Below are 20,904 nucleotides of genomic sequence, written 5' to 3'. Positions count from 1 at the left end.
GGTAATTAACTTGGATTGACTCGGACACTCTTATTTCTCCTTTAATTCATATCAGTGTTGCTTTGGAAAAGAATCTCTTCTAAAAAAGAGCCACTTGATTCTGCTTGTAATGGTGAAGTTAAGGAAGGTATGCAGTGGAACTGGCAATAATACCTTTAGCCTTAAACTTGTTTCTTCTGCTCTGCATACCCTGCTTTGAAGCTTAAATTCACATTGGTTTTCAATACTGTCCAGGGGCTGACCATATGTTAGAGCAGAAGGTGACCTGCAGCAAAATGAAAAGGAAATAATTGCCAAACCTGTGAGTTTCCTGACATAGGGGAGATCCATTGTGCAGCCTGATTGAGAAAGTTAGTCTCCTTCTGAATAAAAACCATATTTTAGCTATTATTATTTAAAAACAATGATGTACAAGATTTTTCATTCATGCCCTGTAGCTCAACTGATTTCCTCTACAGTCTATTTCCTCTAAACAGTTGTCTGCTCTGACTGCAGTGGGGTTTTTAGTCTTTTTCAAGCCACAGGTTAAATTTTCTTAGAGAAATGGACCTCTGCATAATAGACTTAAAGCTTTCGATGAGACTTGCTCCTCTTAATGAGCTCTTTCTAAGGCTGTAGAAGCAGCCTATGGGCCCTGAGATGTCTGCAAGCCGTGAGAGGAGAAGTTCTGGACTAGGATCCTGGGCAGGAGCAGTTTAGGAGCCAGCATGTCCCTGTCTGTCTCCATTTCTCTATGGCTTTCTTTAGCAGCTCTGTACTAGAATTTCTTTATTCCTCTTTCTGTAACCTTAAGCTTTAATTAAATTAGCCTACAAAATACACAAATTTTCATTTACTGACTGTTAAATGTTAACACATGAATAAATGGATATAAAAGTTCCATAAAGAACACTTAATCTTGTGTTCACAACTTTGTTTTAGCCTAAATCCAACTGATATTTTAAAATACTCAGAGGGTATCAAATGAAATTAGCAGGAGCTAGATGCAAAGGACCTTATTCTTCATACACTACAAAATGGTACAGAATGTCTGTCTGAGGGTATTGAGGGTTCTAAAACTTCACATATGTAAAAAGTGATTGGGAAATATAATGAAAGAAAAATTATCCAGTGGGGATCTTTAAATAGAAGGATGCCATACCTGGCTCAGAAGAGCCTGAACTCAAACTGCTGGAAGCCAGGGTTAGTACAGCATTCTGTTCTCAGACTGGCTCCTACTTCTGAGATTTTTTTACCCATTGTGACAGACGAGATTCAGGGTGATCCTGTATTAAGCTTATTTTCCTTATTTAAGTGTTTTTTCCCCTTGACCCTGTCTTTCTGTTGGACTGCTTCTGGATTATCTCCTTGGTTAAACATTTGCCATCTATAATGCTTTAATAATAGGTTTTACTCTGGATGTATTCATTCAAACATTAGTACTTTAGATGGCACAGGTGGTTCTGTTGAAATTTTTATGCCCGATTTGATTTAATCTTTTTTAACAATGTTTGTCCAAGATTTACCATTTGAATGAATAAAATTAAAATTAAACTCAGCATTTGAAAACTAAGTTTGGGAATCCCATCTGCCATAACATTTTTTTCATGCACAACAATTTTGAAAGCATTGAAATGCCAAAATTATGACTTTGCTCCATAAGATTGGTGTCAATTCCTTTATTTTATTTTACTGATCTTAGATGGTTTTAAGCTCCAATTGTAGCTGTACTTATACTTTTGGAAAATGACATTATGCAACTAATCTGCTGTGATCAAAATTAAAATATATAGAGGCTGAAATACACTGAATATTTCCTGCAAATATTGATGTAAAAAGTCTTTGACTTCTTTTCCCCCCTACTATATTTGAACATGTTGTGAAACAGGTTTTCAGAATCTCCTAAATAAGTATTTTTGTCATTGCAGAAAGAGTTTTAAATCATACAGAATGTCACCTCAGGTGACATCTAACAGTGTGGATTGCCATACAAATAAACAGGGAAACAACTACAGCTGGAGTTAAAAAAGTGGAAAACCAAAATTTTAAGTTGAGCCCTACATATATTCTGCTATAATTGAAAGCTTTTAGAATTCTTTCATTCTTTTGAAAAGTTTGCTTGTATTTCAGATGGGTTGAAAGAAGGCTAAATGGGTAAGAGCTACTTTAATCATTATGAAATGGGTACCCTGCTCAGGTACTAAGTGTGCCCATGGAGACAGGTTCAGGTATTAATATTATTTTGTCAGGAGCTGGAGTTAATTGTACATTAATCAAGACAAAACTATAGCCAAATGTTTCCTGGATATCAAAACAGAACATTCATGAGGAAATGCTGTTTAAGAATAATTGCTCAACACAAGTGTTTTCTAAAATTTCAGATTCATCAGTCTTAGTTAAGCAGAGAAAGGAACATCTAATTTTTATTTTTAAATTTAGAAAATGAAAATATTTTAAAAAGTTTAAATGCCTGGAGAATAAATATTTCAATATTATTTAAAGCGTTTTCTAAAATATTGAATCATAAGCCATTTTATTTCATAAGCAAGTGTTAGAGTCTGCGATTTCTTAAAATTTGGATTCTGCTCTTTGTCTGGTGGAGGTGGGAGAGTAGAGGGAAAGCTGTGTCCAGCTCAGCTAATCTCTGGATATTTGGCTGAGGTGTGGACTGACAAGGTTACCAATATATCTATCCACTGTTCTGGGCCTGCCCCTACAGCTTCCAGAATGGTTTCCTGGGGATGGAGCGAAATTTCTCTGGCTCCTGCAGCTTCAACTTTACTGCTGTCTTTTGTTAACACTGTCCCAGTGCAGACAGCCTGGATTAGCCCGGGAATCCAAACGCTGTCTGCTCCATACGGAGATGCCTGTTTGGAAAAAGACAAAGAGAGTCTTTTTGTTCTTTGTTTTCGTTGGTAGTGTTTGCTACACCTGTTCTGGGCTGCTCTGTTGTTTTTGTCATGTTGAGCCTGCCATCACCTCTATACTGGATTCTGCAGCACAGGTTCCCTCCTCATCCCAAGCTGCCTCAGGCCCCATGTTCTGCTGTCAGGGTTCCCTGACAGTTTCTGTGCTGGTTCCTGCCTGCCATGGGAGTGTGGTGGATCAGGTCCCAGTCTGACACGGGGCTGGAGTTCAGGTGGATTACACCACGTATTGGTATTTTGCATTTTCAGCAGCTGATATCTCACAGGGTTTAGGCCTGATCCCCTGGCTCTGGTTTTGGCACCTGGAAATTACACACTGGATGTTGCTGCTCACTTGGGGTTTGCTCCAAGTCATGGCAACATGCTGACAATGGCAGATTAAATAGCCTTCTGTTCTTGTTACAATTTTCAGTTAATAATAAACATGCTTAAGATGTGGCAGGCCCGGTTGCTGCCTCTTAGCACCAGTGACCTCGGTATTAGATTTCCCTTGGCACAAAGGGGTATGGATTTGTGAGAGTTCTGCAATCATTTATCTTCCTAAAAATCACCAGGTTTTCTGATACAGTTTGAAGCAATTTCAAGACTATTTAAAAGAGGCTTAGGGTTCCACTGGCAATAATACTGGGTGTCAAGGCTGAGGCACGTTGGCAGAATGGAATTGGGAAGCCTTTCCTCCCCGCATTGTGCTCCACTCTGGCTACTGTTATAATTCTCCTGGTTTAATAATCATCCGTATTCATACACAAAATAAATGGAAGTGCATCTGACTTCATCATTTTAATTTTAGGGTTTTTTTTGTTTCTAGCTTCCAGTGCTTCCTTTATCTTCACTTAGTCTCTTCATTTATATTCAGACAAACCTCATTCAAATCCAGCAGGCAATTACACTGTGGTAACCATGAATAATATTTCTGTTTACAGACACTAAAGATCGCCCATTCCTTGACAGGGAACAATATTATATAGATTGATACTACCTTTTTTGTTTTTTTTTAAATTCTGTCTGCCTTGCTATCAATCTTTTTAGACATTTATGAAATATCTGTCTTCATTGCAACCTTCCAAAGATCATGTTTTATCCACTTGTATATTCTGCCACTGCTTGCAAAGCTGGAGGTGCATGCAAGGCACACAAAATCACTTACAGCAAACTGGAGTATGGAGAGCAAATCCCGAAGAGCTCATCTATAGATAAAGTGTGGAAGTGAAAACATGTTATTAAAGGCAACATTTCATCCTTTTAAAACATAAAACCAATACTGTAATCAAGAGGAATCTTGTATCTAAAAACTCACAAGCTTCAGTTGGCTCTAAGTCACTCTTAGGGAACTGTTAAAACAAACTCTTTATCTTTTTTATTAGTTACACAGGAAAACCCTAATTTTTTATGACATGATTTCATGACTTCGACTTGAGGGAGCTTCCTCCAGCAGGTTTTCTTTCAGTTCAGTTGCCAAAAACAGTTTTAGGCAAATCTCATGCTGAAATGAAACTCCATTCCTTAGATATTTTCTAGCAATAAACCCCTTATTATGCAGCAGTTTAACAGAGAATGAAGAGACTAATTAATGCTATAGTGACAATTTTCTCCAGTAGAGAAGTAAAAATTGCACTTCCAATCTGAAAATGTTAGTTTAGATTAAATTGCTACTACCAAACCAAAAAATTCCTACGAATTGAAAATTATATAGAAACAGCAACAAAATGTTAACAAATTCTCAAAATCTATCAAGTACTAGTAAGGGGTCCCAAATCACACCTTAAGTTGCTCAGGCCTTTCAGAACTCGCCACTTGCTACCAGTGACTGGTTTTGTTGCAAAAACTGGTATTAGCTATTGCTAGATCTTTAAAAACAGTTCTTCACTTTGCTCTCTATTTTTCCAGTCAGAGACTTGCTTTCCCCTTTTTGTTCAGTTGGTTTTGTTTTGGGTTTTTGTTGTTGTTTTGTTTTACCTTTTCAGAGTGTTTGAGGAATGGCATTTTATTTAAAAAAAAAAAAAGAGAAAATATTTAATAAGAAGTCTGTAACTAAGCAAGTTACCAAGTCCTACAACTTGGCAACTTCATTTGCTTAGAAGAGGGAGTGCATTGGAAAAGGGAAATGATGCATTAGAAATGGACTTCATCTGCAAGCTAGGATTTTCTACTATATGCTAATTTAGATCAAAAATAGATACATTTATTTAAAACTAATGCAGCAACAGCTAATATGTTAGGCCACAGAATAAAAGATTTTAGGTAATTCCTCTTTTTGTGGCGGTTAGAACTGTTACTACAGAAGTGAGTATTGGGCAGAGCAAGCCCAGCAGCAGGAGCTGAGCAGGCTCTGGCGCTGGGCTGCCTAATGCAGCACATCAGTAATTTTAGACGATTTATCCAATTTATACTTCTAGCAGTTTGTTTCTCTTTGAGAATCAAGCTTGTGTATACAAACTTTTCAAATAATGATTGCAAGCAATATTCAATGAATATCACCATTTTCCCTGTGAAATAGCTGAAAAATTGTTTTACATTTACATTTATAAATATTAAATGACCTATTCTATAGTTTAATGAGATCAACAAGCTATCTCTACATTGCAGACTGAATTGTAGGTTGCTATTTATATTTTATAAATAATTTTATTCAACCAGGTCTAGAGTGTTTACAAAGGATGGTTGTCTGTGGATGGTGATACTAGCGCAAAATAAAATTATATGTGGTATTTTTCTGGCACTGTCTGTCAAGGGAGAGGGATCCTCACTAGGACAAGAGAAAATAAAAATCCTGTTTAATGTTCTTCTTTCAACATACCTCACACTTTACTAATAAAGACTATGATATGGGTTTACAAAACTGAAGACAATGATTCTCATAGAAACAGCACTAGCAGGGTAAAACAGTAGCAAAGCAAGTATTGAGAGCAGGTAGAAAATGAGTGGCCCAAAGCTTTATGAAGTTCTATACTAGATAAATACTTTTTTTTAGATGCACTTTTGCAGTCATATCTGTAGTTTCTGTTATTTAGGCCAAAGTATTTCACATTTGAAAGATAAAATACCTTGGAGGAAACAATTCATCCTAAGAGTAGTTTTTGTTTTAATTTTTTAGAAAAGGCTTTAAGGGATGAAAGGGATAACATTAAAATAATCACTGCTGCTGCTAATTTGAGTTTCCTAGCATGGTCTTCATTTGCTGATGGTGAACTTACTGAGGAGAGAATTAACATGCTTGGGGTTTTTCTGTTGCAAATGTGAGGTCCTTGCAATTAAATTTTTAAACAGTTTTTCTACTTCATCAATAAAACTGTGTACAGACTTTGTAAGTATGGCTTTGGGCTATGCTCTTTACGTGCACATCTGTATTGTTGATACAAATTCAACTTGCATTTCGTTTATAGTGCTTTTTCTCTGTAGTGGGTTAATACCAATAACCTGGATTGCTGAGTTTCCTGACAGGGGAGAGAAGTCTTTTTTGTGAGTGTTACTGCCTTTTAGGAATGCCTCTGTGCAGCTGAGAGTCTGATGTTGGCAGCAGCCCACAGCTTCAAACTAGGTCAAAAAAGTGAATCCTTGCAGAATGAACTCCCACGGGGTTCCCCCACAGAGCACATGGACAACTTACTAATGCCATAGCAGGAGTTTTAAACATATTATTGACATGCACTCTTGTACCAGCACTTACAGAGGTAATTTTAAAGAATTTATTCATATGACTTATGATCTGGTCATAGGAAAATAGAAAGGCATTTTCATGCTGTCCTTTGTAGGGCAACATTTCCTCAACTATAATTTAGAGTTGTTTTCAAGTTACAGGTAGAGCAGTGCATAACATTTCCTAATTGTTTTTCTTTATACCTTTTCTTTATCCCTGGAATCTTTCTCATGGGTGTCTTTGTAGATGAGTCCATCCTCTGTGCTGACTGAAAAATGGGTGATTATACTTTAAGTTATTCAGCTATGCTTAGAATCTATCTTTTGTTAGTGTGGTTTAGGTTTGTGTAATTTCTGCATGCCAGAGCTACAGATTTTCATGTTTTTGACATTGTTACTGTCTAATTTATTCTCAAATCCTCCTCTTTCCATAATTTTCTTTTTTTGTTCTGGGAAAGCCCACTGATTTAACTAATGTATCCAGCACTGATTTCTGAACAGCTGCTAATAATAAGAAAATTGTCTTGATGGTTATTCTTGACTCGGAAGAATGAGTATGCAAGCAAGTTAGGGGTTTTTTTGTTGGGTTTTTTTCACTTTCCAGGATGTTTGGCTTGTTTGGAGAGCTCTCATGTCAAATCCCTTTTATCTGTAATTACAACGCATTATGATTTCATCTTGGTGCCAAGGGGACAGCAAATGCCTGAAGGGAATAGTGAAAGCCCATTTATTTATCTTAAGGCCAACTTCTGGTCATGATAACATCATTGCCTAAATTCTCAGTCAATTTATCTGTTTGGAGCTTTAACCCTGTGTGTGCATCCCACAGCAGCCTAGAGTTTGTCTGTGAACTCTGCTGGGAGCAGCTGGGAATATATTCCTTTCCTTGCCTTTTCCCCTTAAATAGTATGGGCTAGATTATTTGTCCCAGGAAACTCACAGTCAGAAGACAGGTTCTTTTATACAAATAACTAATATTTTAAACGGAGCTAATTAACTATTTAACTGAACTGATACAGAAAATCAACTGTTTCATCCCAAATGATGGAGGAAGTCTATTTCAGGCTAGGAAAGGGAACCTGTGGTTTTTGGAAGCCCTGTCTTGCTTCATAGTTCAAAGCCTGTCCTACCTCCCTTCTTTATTCTTCTGCCCTTTCCAATGCTTTCATGGAAGTCATGATTTATTCAGATTGTAGTTCTGAGCTGACTTGCAGAGGTAGGTTCTTTCCTTACCTCTGAGATCACGTCATCTGTGTGGGATGTTATATTGAAGATCAGGATTTTGACCTTTTAAAAACTGTGGCTGGCTGCCAGGGAAGGACATGCAATGAAAGAGCTACTGTAAAATGTAAAAATGAAGTTGGTATTGGTAATGTGTAATAAGACAGCTGGAGTAGTTTGTGCCTCAGGATTCTTTGTTCCCAGACAGTTTGTAGCATGTCTGAATATATGTGCTTTTAGCTGCTGTGTAAATCTGTCTAGGCAACATTATGCACTGATTTGCAATTGCAGTGTAGCAACATTGAATTTGGGGGAAACAGCAGATACCTTTATGCTTCTAATTACAGCTTTCATCTGCTGCTAACTGATAAAAGGATGTGAGAAAAAACTCATTCCTAGGGAAAAAGACTTTCTGCCCCATCTTTGCTTTGGGCCTTGGAGAGAAAATAATAGGAGAGCTGTAATGGCCTTTGAATGGTCCATCTTTCTTCAAGAAGGTTTCAGAAATATCTAATCATTCTTGACAGAATCAGTTCAGTGTTTCTTTAAAATCATTTAGCAATGGAATCTCTACAGCCTCTGTATATAATGCATTTCATTGCTTGTCATTCCACGCCATTCAAAAGGGTTTTCTTCTAATACTTGTCTAAATTGTGCTTACACCAATGAGAGGTTTTTTCCTTTCTCTGGTGGTGTATGTTATTATCTTCTTTTTGGCAGCTCTTTCCACAGATATAATAATGTAATCTAAAACATGATTTATTGTCAGTTGCTGACTATATTTTGTCTTCTTAAAAAAATCCTCTGTGTTTTTTAAATATCAAGGGATCAGTGTCAGCCTTGATATTTATATATGTCACTCCTTACCTGCACTGCCAGTGAGATAAGTGGAGAAGCTCAAATAATAACCCAGAATAACCCAAGCTGGAAGGGACCTTGAGTGGACATCTGTTCTACTCAGCCTAGATGACATGATCCAGCACCCTGTTCACTCAGGTCTCGAAAATCCAGTGATGGGGATTCTGTCACATCCCTGGCCTTGTAGCTGCAGTGTTTAATTTTTCTCGCTGTAAAAAAAAAATTGTTTCTTTTACTGACATGAAATCTCCCCCAGTGCAACTTGCACTCAGCTGCACCTTGTCTTGTCCATGTGGCTCCTTGTGAAAAGAGAGCATCCAGCCCTTTTCAGCCACCCTTTAAAGTACTGGAATAATATGATGAAGTTCTTCATGAGCCTTTTCTTCTCAGGGAAGTTTAGGATGAGACCTAACTCTTTCCATATTCTAGGCATGAACGTTTTTATCCTCTTTTCAGGGACTCTATTGCAAAATATGTAATCTGTACATAATACTTCTCTTCAGTTATCTGTTCTGCAGCATAAACAGCTGCAGTTTTTTTCCCATTGTTTTCCTCACAGTTTGTTTTCTCTACACCTTTGCTTATTCATACTCATTGTTTAAGTAATAACTGATTATAATAACCTTACCAGTTTTTTGCTTCCCTAGTACTTTCCAGTTGACCCTTGTATCTCTGAAATAATGATGGCCAAGGCTTGGCACAATATTGAGGCTTTATTATATCTGAGCAGGGTGGGAAGATTGTGAATTTACTATTTGACCTGTCTGAATTTCTTGACTCATAGGCAGCTTTTGCAGTGTTAGAATTCCAAGTCCTGAATTTTGCAATTCTGCTGCCTGAGTTGTTATTCTGAAATGTGTTTGTCTATGCTCTCATTCCTGTCATATAGAATAATGGTGTGTATGTGATACTGTGCAATATCCTCGGTGCTCCATCCTGTTTAGTTCATGCCCCCATGCTATGTGGTGAACACCTTTGGATTCCTATATTGTTTTCCTCTTTTTTTAAGCTGACAGGAGTTACACGTAAATTTAATACTTTTCCTCACTGACTTCAGCAATGAAACACAAATGAGTTTTGATAGCTTAAAACAAACTTTTGAAGAATGTTGCTTGATTCCTGTGTGGTTTATTAGAATGTTTCTGATAATTGTGTTCTTCCATTACAGTGATATTTTACAGCAGGCTAATTTAACCCACATTTCCCTAATTTTTAATGAAAATGACACAAGCCAGATTAAGAAATCTTGATAAAGAAGATTTCTACTTGCCCTCTTTTGGATTGGAGATCTTACCATTAGAAATGAGCCATTGATTTTTAAGATGTCACTGGGTGGACTCGGGGCAGAAACCTGCATGTCTATCAGGATGCTCAGGAGAAATTTTCTCTGCTTACCAACAAAGCCCCAGAAGTGCCTCCCCTGCTAACATTCCAATTTGTCTGAAGTTTTGGATGAGAACCTTATGAAACAGCTTTCTGGCAATTCTTCTCCTGTTGCTGAAAGAACAAGACAGAAAGAGCTGAGAGAATCTCATTCTCTATTACAACTTCATGAGAGAGAATCTCCTCTCTATTACAACTTCAAGCCTTACACACAGGAATATGCACAGAGGAATTAGGATTCTGGGTGTATAGAGATAGTCTCCCAAGGGAAATAGGCATGTCGTGCAGCTTGAGAGATTGTACAGCTTGAAAATAGTAGAAAACATGATATGGAATCGTATGCTAGGAGATAAGATGCTTTTTATTCCCATCTGTGCTTCAAGTGTTGAATTGGCAGCAAATTCGAAAACCTTTACTAGGCAGCAGAAAAGATCAAGAAATATAGTATATGCATAGCTGGGCTTTTGGCAGAACCAAATCTATGTCCTAACTGGATAATAGAAGTAGGAGCTTAATGTACAGCAGGCACTTTCCAGATGTCTTGTGTTTGGGTTTTTTTTTAAGATCTCGTGCTATATCTGTTTTTGCAGAGTCTTTATGGACAATAGTTTTTTGACCTCTAGTTTAAATGCCTTTCTCCAAGAAAAGTCCCAGCCACTATTATTTTTCTGGCATCTATTCTTGTGTAACATATGGATATGTCCCTCTGTGGAGGTTGTGTTGTCTGTCTCAGCTGCTATTCCACATTGATAAAAATACTGGTTCTCTTCTCACTTGTATATATTAACAGCTTGGGTGTAAGTGAACATATATGCCACAGGTTCTGGAGACTTATGATCTCCAAGGGAGAAAAAATACCTCTGTTTATTATGGTGTCTCTCATGTGGTTCCCTTGTGCAGCTGACAAAGGGGAAATTAGCAGATGGTATAAAACTTCTCTAGTTATTAGCAGGCAGCATTATCCAGTCTATATGTTTCTCCTTTCTGCAGCCAAGTCACTTCTGAAGTTTTGTTACCTTTTTCTTGATCTAGTGGATTTTTTTATATAATCTGGTTTTTCATCTACTTTGTTTGGTGAAATGAATATGCCCATTCTGACATAAACAAACCCCAAATTTACCAGCCAAACAGAATCAACCAGCCAATCCCCAGAGGCAGTGCAGAGAAGAAAGGAAAAAACATTACATCTTTCTGAAGTAATGTCCTCTGGCTGCTTAACCCTGTCAATGCAAGCTTACTTCTGCTGGTGTTGGTAAGCTGCTCCCTGGGGAGTGTTCTGTGATGCTGGCAGTGTTAACAAAAGGAGTTGCACACCAGGATGTCTTGTCCATGTTTTTCCCTTTTTTTTGGTTGTTCTTTTCTTGTGTGCGTGATACACTATATATTCCTCCCACTGTCAGATTAGACAATAGAAAAGAGTTTTTAAGGCTGTTAATTACTGTAATATTTTACACAGAATAGCCATACAGTTTTGCAACTCTCTGGTTTTTTCAGAAGCTTGACCCATCCTCAAAGGTCACAGTTGAAGAGTGAACAAAGGTAATAGAACATACTGGAAATCATTATTACAAAGTTGACTTCTTTCCCTGAAGTTGTTTAAATGCATTGGCTATACTTCAACCTCTGTGGTATTATTGTATGATAAAGTATTATTACACAGTTATAATGCCAGTTATAGCTGGAATATTATAGATATGGGGAATAGGATTTGAGCTGGTGGAACACTCAATATATTCCCCTTACTGAAGTATAGCATATCCTCTCTTCTACATGTTTACTCACAGACCATAAAGACACAATCTTTTTGAAAATAAATTTGTATTGTCTTCCCATTTTGAAAGGAAACATGTTTAAAATGGGAGAATAGATTTTATAGTGCATATAGGAGCTCTTAAAAAAGTAAATTTTTATATTACTAACCTGTCAACAAAGTGCAATCCTGAAGATAACTGAACAATGATCATAAGTAGATCTTGGGGTGTTAGGAAAATTTCCTGCTAATACTCCTCCAATACTGCTGTCTTAGGAGAATATTTCACCTAATAAAATACATTGTACACAGTGAAGTAACAGCCTATGGAATACCATTTATTGTGATGTTCATTTTTTGTAGAAACATGAAAAACATCTTAGTAGGTAAGCAGCTAAACATTAACTAAAAGTCAAAGAAGCTACAAAGTGTCTGTATGGGACGCATGGGAGCGTTTGAAAGAAGCTAGGCAGAAATTCATAAGGGAATTGTATTTGGGACTCAAAATTCAATATACTTTGCTGCTGTTTGTAGAAAGTGATAAGATTTATACCTGGATTTTGGCTTTATGCAGACTCCAGTATCCTAACGGCTGGAGTAGTTGTCTTTCACAAGGACTTTGAATGTGCACATTGAAGCGAAGCAACAGCCTTAGAATGAAGTATTCCCTACTCATTATGAGCTGTGTCAAAGGTGCAAGACATCCAGGGAGATGAGATGAGATGAGATGCTGGCAAGATAACTGTGGTTTGCTACAAGGCAATGTTGCAGTCATTATTTTGTTGAACTGCAGTCTCAGCTGTAACTCAGTCTAGGAGATCTGTGCAATCCTGTGGTGTATCTGCTGCATTTCCTTTTCTATACCATTTAGTTGATGTCAGGTTGAGAAAAATCATTTGTAGTGAAGTCTAAAAGTTCTGCATATCAAAGAGTGAATGTGTGTTGTCTGTGAGTTTTGGTTTTCCACATGCTGACAATCCTGCCACTAACTCAGCAGTGTGGGCTCAGGGCCTTTGCTGTCATAGTCATGCTGTACAATGTTGTGCTACTTGCTGTGTTCAACAGGGCACCTTTGTTATGAGCACTCTGAGTGTTGTGCTTTTGAGGTTCATCTTTTAGCACGGGAAAAAAAAAAAGAAAAAAAGACAAAACCACAAAAACAAACTCATAAATCACAGTTAGTAAAAATCAGAGCAGTTTGCTCTGCATAGGCAGACTTGTGCAGAGTCCTGTGCCTCACAGCATACACTTGCTGTCTCTGCCTTAATGAATCCTGTCAAGTTGCTCTCTATCATCCTTAGTATTATTCCCTGAGCAGTAATGCAGTAATGGCAAAATACATTACAGCCCTAAAGGACACTTTTCATCCCTAAACTTTAGACGGTCTCTCCTGTAGAATGTCACATTCTTTAGTATTTAATTTTCAAAAGCTGTAAAGTAAATTAGGGATATGGATCCCATCTTCAAAACTGAAATTATACCCCTAAAATGTATTGAGGCAGTTAGGTGGATTTTCCAAGTGAGTGATACCCTGCAATGGTGTTGCAGACACAAATGATTTAGAGAGTCAAGCTCCAAAGCTCAAGTGATATAAAATGTGTCTGTGCATGCAGGTGTGCACAAAGTGGGGTTGTTTCCCATCACTGCTACTGTGGCATGAAAGGTGAGAGCCCAGGTGAGGGGCTGGGTGTGAGGGGGTGCTCAAGAAGGCTGCAGGAGTTCACTGGAGAGCATCAGTTGTGAAAATACCACACAGTTCTCCTGATCTCTTCAAAGGGGTGGTGGAAAATAGCAGCCAACTTGCAAAGCCAGTACTGAGGCCACAGTAGTGCAGTCTACCTTTATGTCTTTCAACTGCATGATTTTTTCACTCCTAGTATAAGAGGGAGTCAACAGGCTGCCTCTGTGCTCAGTAGCCAGTGCAGTCTTCTGCAGGATGTGGATGAAACACTCCTGCTGAATTGTAACTCTGCCTTGAAAAGAGGAAGAAAAGCAGCCATCCTTGAGCTTTCTTACTCCTGTAAGGACAAAGCAAAGCCTAGCTTCTCTTTGCCTGTGGCAGAGAATTAATCATAGAATCATAAATGGTTTGGATTGGAAAGGGCCTTAAAGATCATCTAGTTCCAACTCCCTATCCAAGTTTTTTGCAATGTGTCTGTTGCTTAAAGAAATAGTAAGTAACAGGTAAAGCACTCTTTCCTTTCAAGGACTATATTCACTGAAATTGGCCAAAGTCTCTCTAATAACTACAGCGATCAAAATGTTAGTGTAAGCCCAAATCCCAGAGAACTTTAGGCCAACTGCTGCATGCAGTGAAAAGAAGAATGTGCTTCTGCTCAGGGAGTGTCAGTGGCTTCACTGGCACACCTGCTGCTGGGGAGGACTTGTTTCTTTATCACATAATGCTGCCAATGACCACTGGTTTATTACTGATATTCAACTCTTATTTGTATCTCAACCTTGGATTAAACATCAGCAACACTACCCGACATTCTCTCTTGATTTAAAATGATCACTTTTGATAGCATATTGTTTGCCCAGCCTTATTTATTGTGAGGGTTGCACACAAGCCTTGGTGTGCAGGGTCAGAAGATGAACTCTGCCAGCACATCAACCCCTATTAATGAGCAACAATGCTTCTAACCATGTAAATGCAGGAGAAGTTGCCAAGTGAAGGTAGCTAGAGTTGACTTAAATAGACAAGATGCAACTGTGTGTAGCAGTGTATTACAGAATGCATAGACAAAAACTGAATTCTAACTCTGAATTCTAGCTTTACTAATAAAAAATTAAACCTTTCACAGAATGATTGCCTGGGGATGAAAATTTAGCTTCAAATTCCCTGCAGAGAAAGAGAGGTACAGAGCCTCTTCATGCATCCATGAAGGACCTAACAATACAGCAGTGCTTCATGAACTAAGGTGTAAATTGCATCTTATTCTTTTCTGAGATATGAAATGGGAGCAGCAGTAATAGATGGGGGTTCTGAACTTAGCCTCAGGTTAGTCTGAATCCAAAGCTTTCCCTGAATGTGTCCTTTATCTCTGAAGGTGAAAAGTGAAATTAAAGGGAGAACACCTTGCTATTGAACAATAACATTATCTTGTTAGAAGAGTGGCTGTGGGATGAGAAGGGCCTATTCAGGGAGCATGGCCTGTTCAAGATTGTTTATTTGGCAGATTCTGACATAGGAAGAATGCCCAAAACTAGGATCAGGCTATCACAAAGGGCTGTCATTGGGGACAGATACATCTCTCATGCTTTGCTAACATGTTAGGGCCTGCAAAGCTGAGTGAGGTGTGTCAGTCTCTTCATGGTGAATCTTCTGTGGAAATGTTTGTTGCATCCCTCACTTGCATTTATATGACAGCAGCTTTTGTGCAGACATGGGGTATTAGCAGTACCCTAATTTGGTCCTGGTTTCATGCTAATGTCACTGACCAAGTTGGCAGGTATGAGGACTCACCTAGCTTGCAGGCTGAGCAAAATTTGAGTCTGAAAATGTCTAAAGCATGAATTCCAAGATTGTTTTACAGACACTTTTCAAAATAGAGCTGTATGATTTTCCCACTGATAAAAATAACAATGTTCACTTTTTGGTAATGTGGTACTCATCCTATGATCACATTTTCAGCAGCAGATGATATATGAAATTATATAGTTTAATACAATAATATTGCCTGTCATAACTGTTTTTAGCAAAATAAAATTATCTATGCCAAATAGAAAGATGATATAATTACAGTGAAGACTATATTTATCATTGGAAGTCCTTCATGTATTCAGGAATAGAGACCGGGATTAAATAAAGTGCTCAAGATTGTGTACAAAAGGGATTTGTGGACTGGGGTTATTTATTTAGTACCCAAAATTCAATAACCCAAAATTCTATAAGAATAGAGCAAAGCATGAGTCTTTTCCCAGATCTATTAAAATCTAAAGTTGTGAGTCGTGGAGACACCTCATAATGTGAAATCTCATGAGACCCGATCCTCTGTTTATATAAGCCATCGTATCTTAAGTTTGTCTAAGCCAAGGACCATGCTCTGAAGATTTAGTCATGAGAATATATGTTTCCAGGGTAAAGGGCTCTAAACAGAAGCCTTTGGGCTTTTAGACTCCCTATCTCTGTGCAGGAACATCATCCTTTCTTGACAGTGCACTTCTCTGTTTGCAGTCACTGCATCTGTGTTAAATCAAAGAGCCTTATGGAAGAAATGCTGATGGGAGCCCAGTGGCATTCTTGCTAGTGGTGTCAAAAGAGTCAGGCTGTTATAAGCGGGAAAAAACCATGTGGCGACACAAAATCACATTCCAGTGGGTTTTCTTTGGAGATTTTCGTGTACCTAAAAGAACAAAAGGTATGCTGACACACTTCTACTAGCAAAGCAGTTGGCCCTTTTGCCATCTGTGATTCCAGTCAGGAATTTGCTGCTAGAATCAGCATGTGCATAGATGGGCTGGTGGTGGAGCTGTAACAGGAAGTTGTGTCTACTCCAGGTTAGGCTTGTGTTCCACTGGGCTCCCCAGGCTTCCCTGGGGGTTCCAAGGCTGCTCAGAATTTTCCTGGCACTGACCAGACTCTGTATGTCTCTCCTAAGCCCTGTGGCAGAAAAGGATTGTTTCTGTAGTTGTACCTGAGACAGGGAAATTCTTCTGTAACAAAAAATGGGGCTTTTGTGCACTATTCCCTGGCACCCATAAAGGTGTATGGGATTAGAAAATGAGATTTTTCTACTCTGTAAAAAGGTTAATTCTGGAGAATTTTGAATCTATGTTTCCCTCTGATAATGTGTCATGGCTTCCAAAGGTTTATAAACTGTGTAAAGAATTTGCACAAGGTTATGCAATAAGTGGATTCTGAAGTTGGGTTTCCTGACTCCCTGTTTCTTCTTCTGAAATTTATTCACTATCGTTTTAGCAAAGAAAGGAGAAGAAGCTACCCAAACCCTCTACCAAGGTTCTGTCAGCTTTATGAGCAATTAGCCTCAAAACATTAATTAACTGATCAAGTGGCACAAGGTGTGTGTGGTGCCTGGAGGGTTACAGGGCATATGAAGTTTTGCAGGGCTGCCAATCCCTGTGCACCTTGTGTTACATTGTATGTAACAGGCAGTCATAGAGTCACACAATGGTTGGGCCTGGAAGGAGCCTCAAACATCACCCAGCTGCTCCATAATGCAGACAACATGCAGTTGGTTTCCAAATAACCCCTTGTTCACACTTGCAGAGGCATACCATCCTTTGTGCTGATATGAATCCCACTGGCTGCAGTGAGATGCTCAAAACGCTCAGTTTAGACTCAAAATTGGCAGTGATACAAGTTTAGGAATGAGCCAGCAAGTTGGATTCACTTAGAATCAGTTTTATTGCCAGGTAAGAAATTCATAGTAATATAGTGAATACATATGTTTACAAATAAACATTCTTAAAAAACAAACAAACATTTTATTGTAGGAAGTATTATTGGTATCATAAACTCTGTAGTTAACAAGTATTAACACGGGTTTACTTACAGAACATACAGTTACTAAAATATTTCCACATAAAATATGCTCAAGTTACACGAAACCTGTGTGAATTAAGAGTGCAGCTGTAATGTGTATCTAAAGCATATGGATTAACAGCAACATTCCATAAAGGGTCAAATTAAGTCAGCCAGTTGTGAAGGCAATAAAGATTAAAGGAATAAAAGTAAGATAGTGGAGAGTCTGGGTTGTGTGCAAAGTATTTGTCTTGTGGGTTTTGTCCACTTCTGATAGTCTTAAAACATATGATCATAAAATTTAGCAGCACGCTTATGGAGAGATACCGGTGCTCTCAGGATGCAAATCAATCTTGATATAGCTAAAAAAAATGGTATCTCCATTTAACCAGATTTCAAAATCTTAGCCCTTGCATCCTTGACTAAGCAGAAGCACTGACAGTCAGTTGAGTACAGTAAGAAATGCCACTTCCAATTCTTCTTACAACATAACAGTTCTCACTCCTCCCTGAATACTCTTCCAGACCTAATCTTCCAAAGAATTGACAGCTGGTGAGAATGCAACTGTAGTAGGACAGCTAGTTGGGATTTAGCCAAGTGACTTGCATTGGGGGAAGGACAGGAATTTACTGAAATACTGAATGCATTGCCTGCCATCCCATCCCAACTCTGTCTCTGTGGATATGCTGAAGCCTTTAAAGGCCCAGGACTGTGAGTTTGCTACCAGTGCCCAGTTTGACTGGTTTTATTCACACAAACAAGTCATCCTGCTCATCAGAACCACAGTCAAGACCATGAGTCCAATTGTTTGTTTAGTTTAACCCCAGATCTCTGATGTTTGAGGCTGGACCAGCCTCTTCCACCACACAGCCCACCAAGAGGGAACACCACTAGAGAAAGCCAAACAATAGAGACAATTTACCAGATAACATTTACTTGAACTACAGAGAACTACCATGGCTAAAAGCAAATACAAAATGAGAGACTAGAGGGGAAAAGTTGAAATTGGGAAAATGAAGGGGCTAACTAAATAGTCTTGACTGTGCAACCACTGCATGGAAATGTAGTCCAGTTTCCTTTCGGAACAAACAGAGGAGGCTGAGCAGGGCAAACCCTTGTCATCCTTAGCAAAACATGAGGAAATAGCTTAAAGGAACAGAGGGGTCACTTTGAAGAACAAGACTGTCATTGAACAATAGTAATACAGTAAAGGCACCACCCACGCTTAATTTCAGTCTGAAGCAGTTGAAGATAGGCAAAACATTTAGGTGAAGAAAAAATCCTGACAGTCTGCAAAGTGAGAATAGTTACCATCTGCCTGAAAACAGGAGGACTGAGAGGGAATATTCTGATGCCCTTTTCCCCCCAGCAGCTTTCTGTGTCATATGAAGTGTCTCTTCTTATTTTGGAGGTTCCCAAAAATTTCAAATCAAACGAAGTAAACTGAAATGAAATCTTCTGCTGTTATCATCCTGCTGAATTCTCTACCAGCCAGAAAGGTCCCATATGCTCTTAATCATAACAGTCTTTATAAATTTCTTGTGAAAGTGTCTTTATCCCTTATTGTATATATATTTTTTGCGTTCTCTATAGGATGGTGTGAAAATACAATAGTAGATGTTAGGGATCATACCAAGATGTTTGCTCTCGGTTTTTCACAGGTCTAGTGATTCTTAATAGGTTTTATACAAAATTCCTCTCTGAAATAATATATTACAGCATATTGTTGTCTCTCTCTTCCTCTGTCTCAAGGCAGGAACATAGTGTAAGTGTTTAAGCAGACATAAAGTTTCTCTAGATTGTGCTACTTCTCATCATGGATTTTAGTTTCAAGTAAAAAAATTTAGTCACAAGGGTTTGTGTTCCATTGTGAAATACAAATGGAGTTTATAATTCAACCTTCAGTGTGTATTGCTGAATGGTATTAACCCACTCTTCGGCCTACAGCTGGCTGGATACCACGAGTGTCCAGGTGGAAGTTCCTTCCTTCTGTTTACTCTTTTTTTTTGTTGTTTAATTTCTTTTTTTTTTTTGCCTTTTGGTTGAGTGTTTGTGTTGTGTATACATTTGCATGTGGTTTTTAAAGGATTTCATTAAAAAAAAAAGGAAAAAGAGAAAGAAAACAAACTCAAACAGTTACTTCTGTCTTGCTGTTGGTTATGAAGTATGGCTGTGGGCCCAAGTAGTGCTGGCTCCGGGTGGTCAGCGGGTCACTTAGCGTTGGGTCTCCCATGCCGTGCTTGCCCTTGTTTGTGAACGCTTGCCGCCTCAGGGACGGGTCGTTGGGATCCCAGGTCTTGTAGTGGGAGTTGTAGCCCAGGGGGTGTGTGTGTATCTTGCCCATCCTGGATTTCCCGTTCTGCCTGGTGAGCCCGCTGTCGATGGTGTAGGCCCTCTCCTCGTCCAGGCGCACCGGGTGCAGGGGCAGGCTCCCCTTGGCAGCCAGCTCGGCCAGGTGTCGGCGCTTGGTGTAGAAGTCATCGTTGACTTTGTCAGCTATTTGGGGTCAAAAGGGACAGGGGGCAAAAAGAATCAGTTGGACACAAGAAAAATGGTTTGCAGTAGATCTTACATCTGCAGACCAGAACGTTTACTGGTACATCAGTAAGAGAAATCCACACCACCTCCTGGCCCTTATTTTCACTCTGGAGCAGAGTTTTGGATGCCATTTTGCCAGGCTTTCATACATGCAGACAAAACCCTGTTGCCCTTGAAGAAAGGACTGTCCCTGCCCCAAATCACTCAGGTTGTGCTGACATTTATTTACATCATGGGGAGAAGTCCTATGAATCTCATCACTGTTCATGTCACATAGCATTCAGGAATCCTACAGAAGTACACAGCCTTTCCTGGGAATACTGAGGCCTCTTGGGTCACACTGCTGTGAGAGAGCACATCCCTTTAAATGCAGAGTGACTGCATTTAAACTGCTGGTTTTTAACCCAGCCAGCTGTAAGGTCTGGTGGTGTGTGATGAGTTGGACCCGTTTCTGTTCAATAATGCCTCAGGACAATATTGAGAATGAGATCTGTTCTCCTAAATGGTTGTAAGTTCACTAATGCTTTATGGGGCTTTATGGGGCTGAAAATACTTTGGGTCGTTGAAGGTTGGGTATTTACCCTGTGATTTTACAGACCATGCAAATCCTAAATTCCAGGTTCTGACATAATTTTCTGGGGTCAGTGTCACTAAGAAATACAGCAACACCCCTGCCCACAAATACTGCATTGCAGCTCTCAAATCAGGATTTTGCCCTCTGTGATTTCCTAGGCAAATATCTTCCAGTGCATGCTTCTGCTCAAGTTTGTTATTGCTGGCATTTATTTGGCCTTGTTTGAAAGTATGAACCATGCTTAGGAAGCTAAAGACATTCTGCAGAAATCCAGCAACTCATTTCAATTTTGAGACTGAGGTTTAAGGGAAGCTTAACTGAATTTCATTTTCTAAGATCTTTCCTTTTATGTAAAGAGTGTTTATTTTCCCCCTTCAAAAATTTAGATGTTCATTTAAGATAGTGCCAAATACGTAGATCAACTGGCACTGTGTTAATCAGCAGTGGTGTGCTTGGAATATATATTGTGTCAGCCTGGATTTGACTTCTGCTGTGCCCTAGCTGTATCCATCCATTTTCCTTGAAGCCATGCCATGTAAGGCTTCTCTGAGAA

At 38.9% G+C, this 20,904-nt stretch overlaps 1 protein-coding gene across 1 annotated transcript in view; it reads right to left on the bottom strand.

The window, feature by feature from the left end:
- Window positions 1-17,103: 17,103 nt before the first annotated feature.
- The window catches only part of SHISA9 (shisa family member 9), a 176,591-nt gene continuing 172,790 nt past the window's right edge, over window positions 17,104-20,904 (bottom strand). The window contains 1 exon segment of the mRNA XM_002197627.7: window positions 17,104-19,735. Coding sequence (XP_002197663.2) covers window positions 19,368-19,735 — 368 coding nt within the window. The 3' untranslated portion in view covers window positions 17,104-19,367.

This window comes from Taeniopygia guttata, chromosome 14 (assembly GCF_048771995.1).
Source record: "Taeniopygia guttata chromosome 14, bTaeGut7.mat, whole genome shotgun sequence".
NCBI classification, from domain to species: Eukaryota; Metazoa; Chordata; class Aves; order Passeriformes; family Estrildidae; genus Taeniopygia; species Taeniopygia guttata.
Note: the sequence above shows the minus strand (reverse complement) of the source record. Positions and strands in the feature narration are given on the sequence as shown.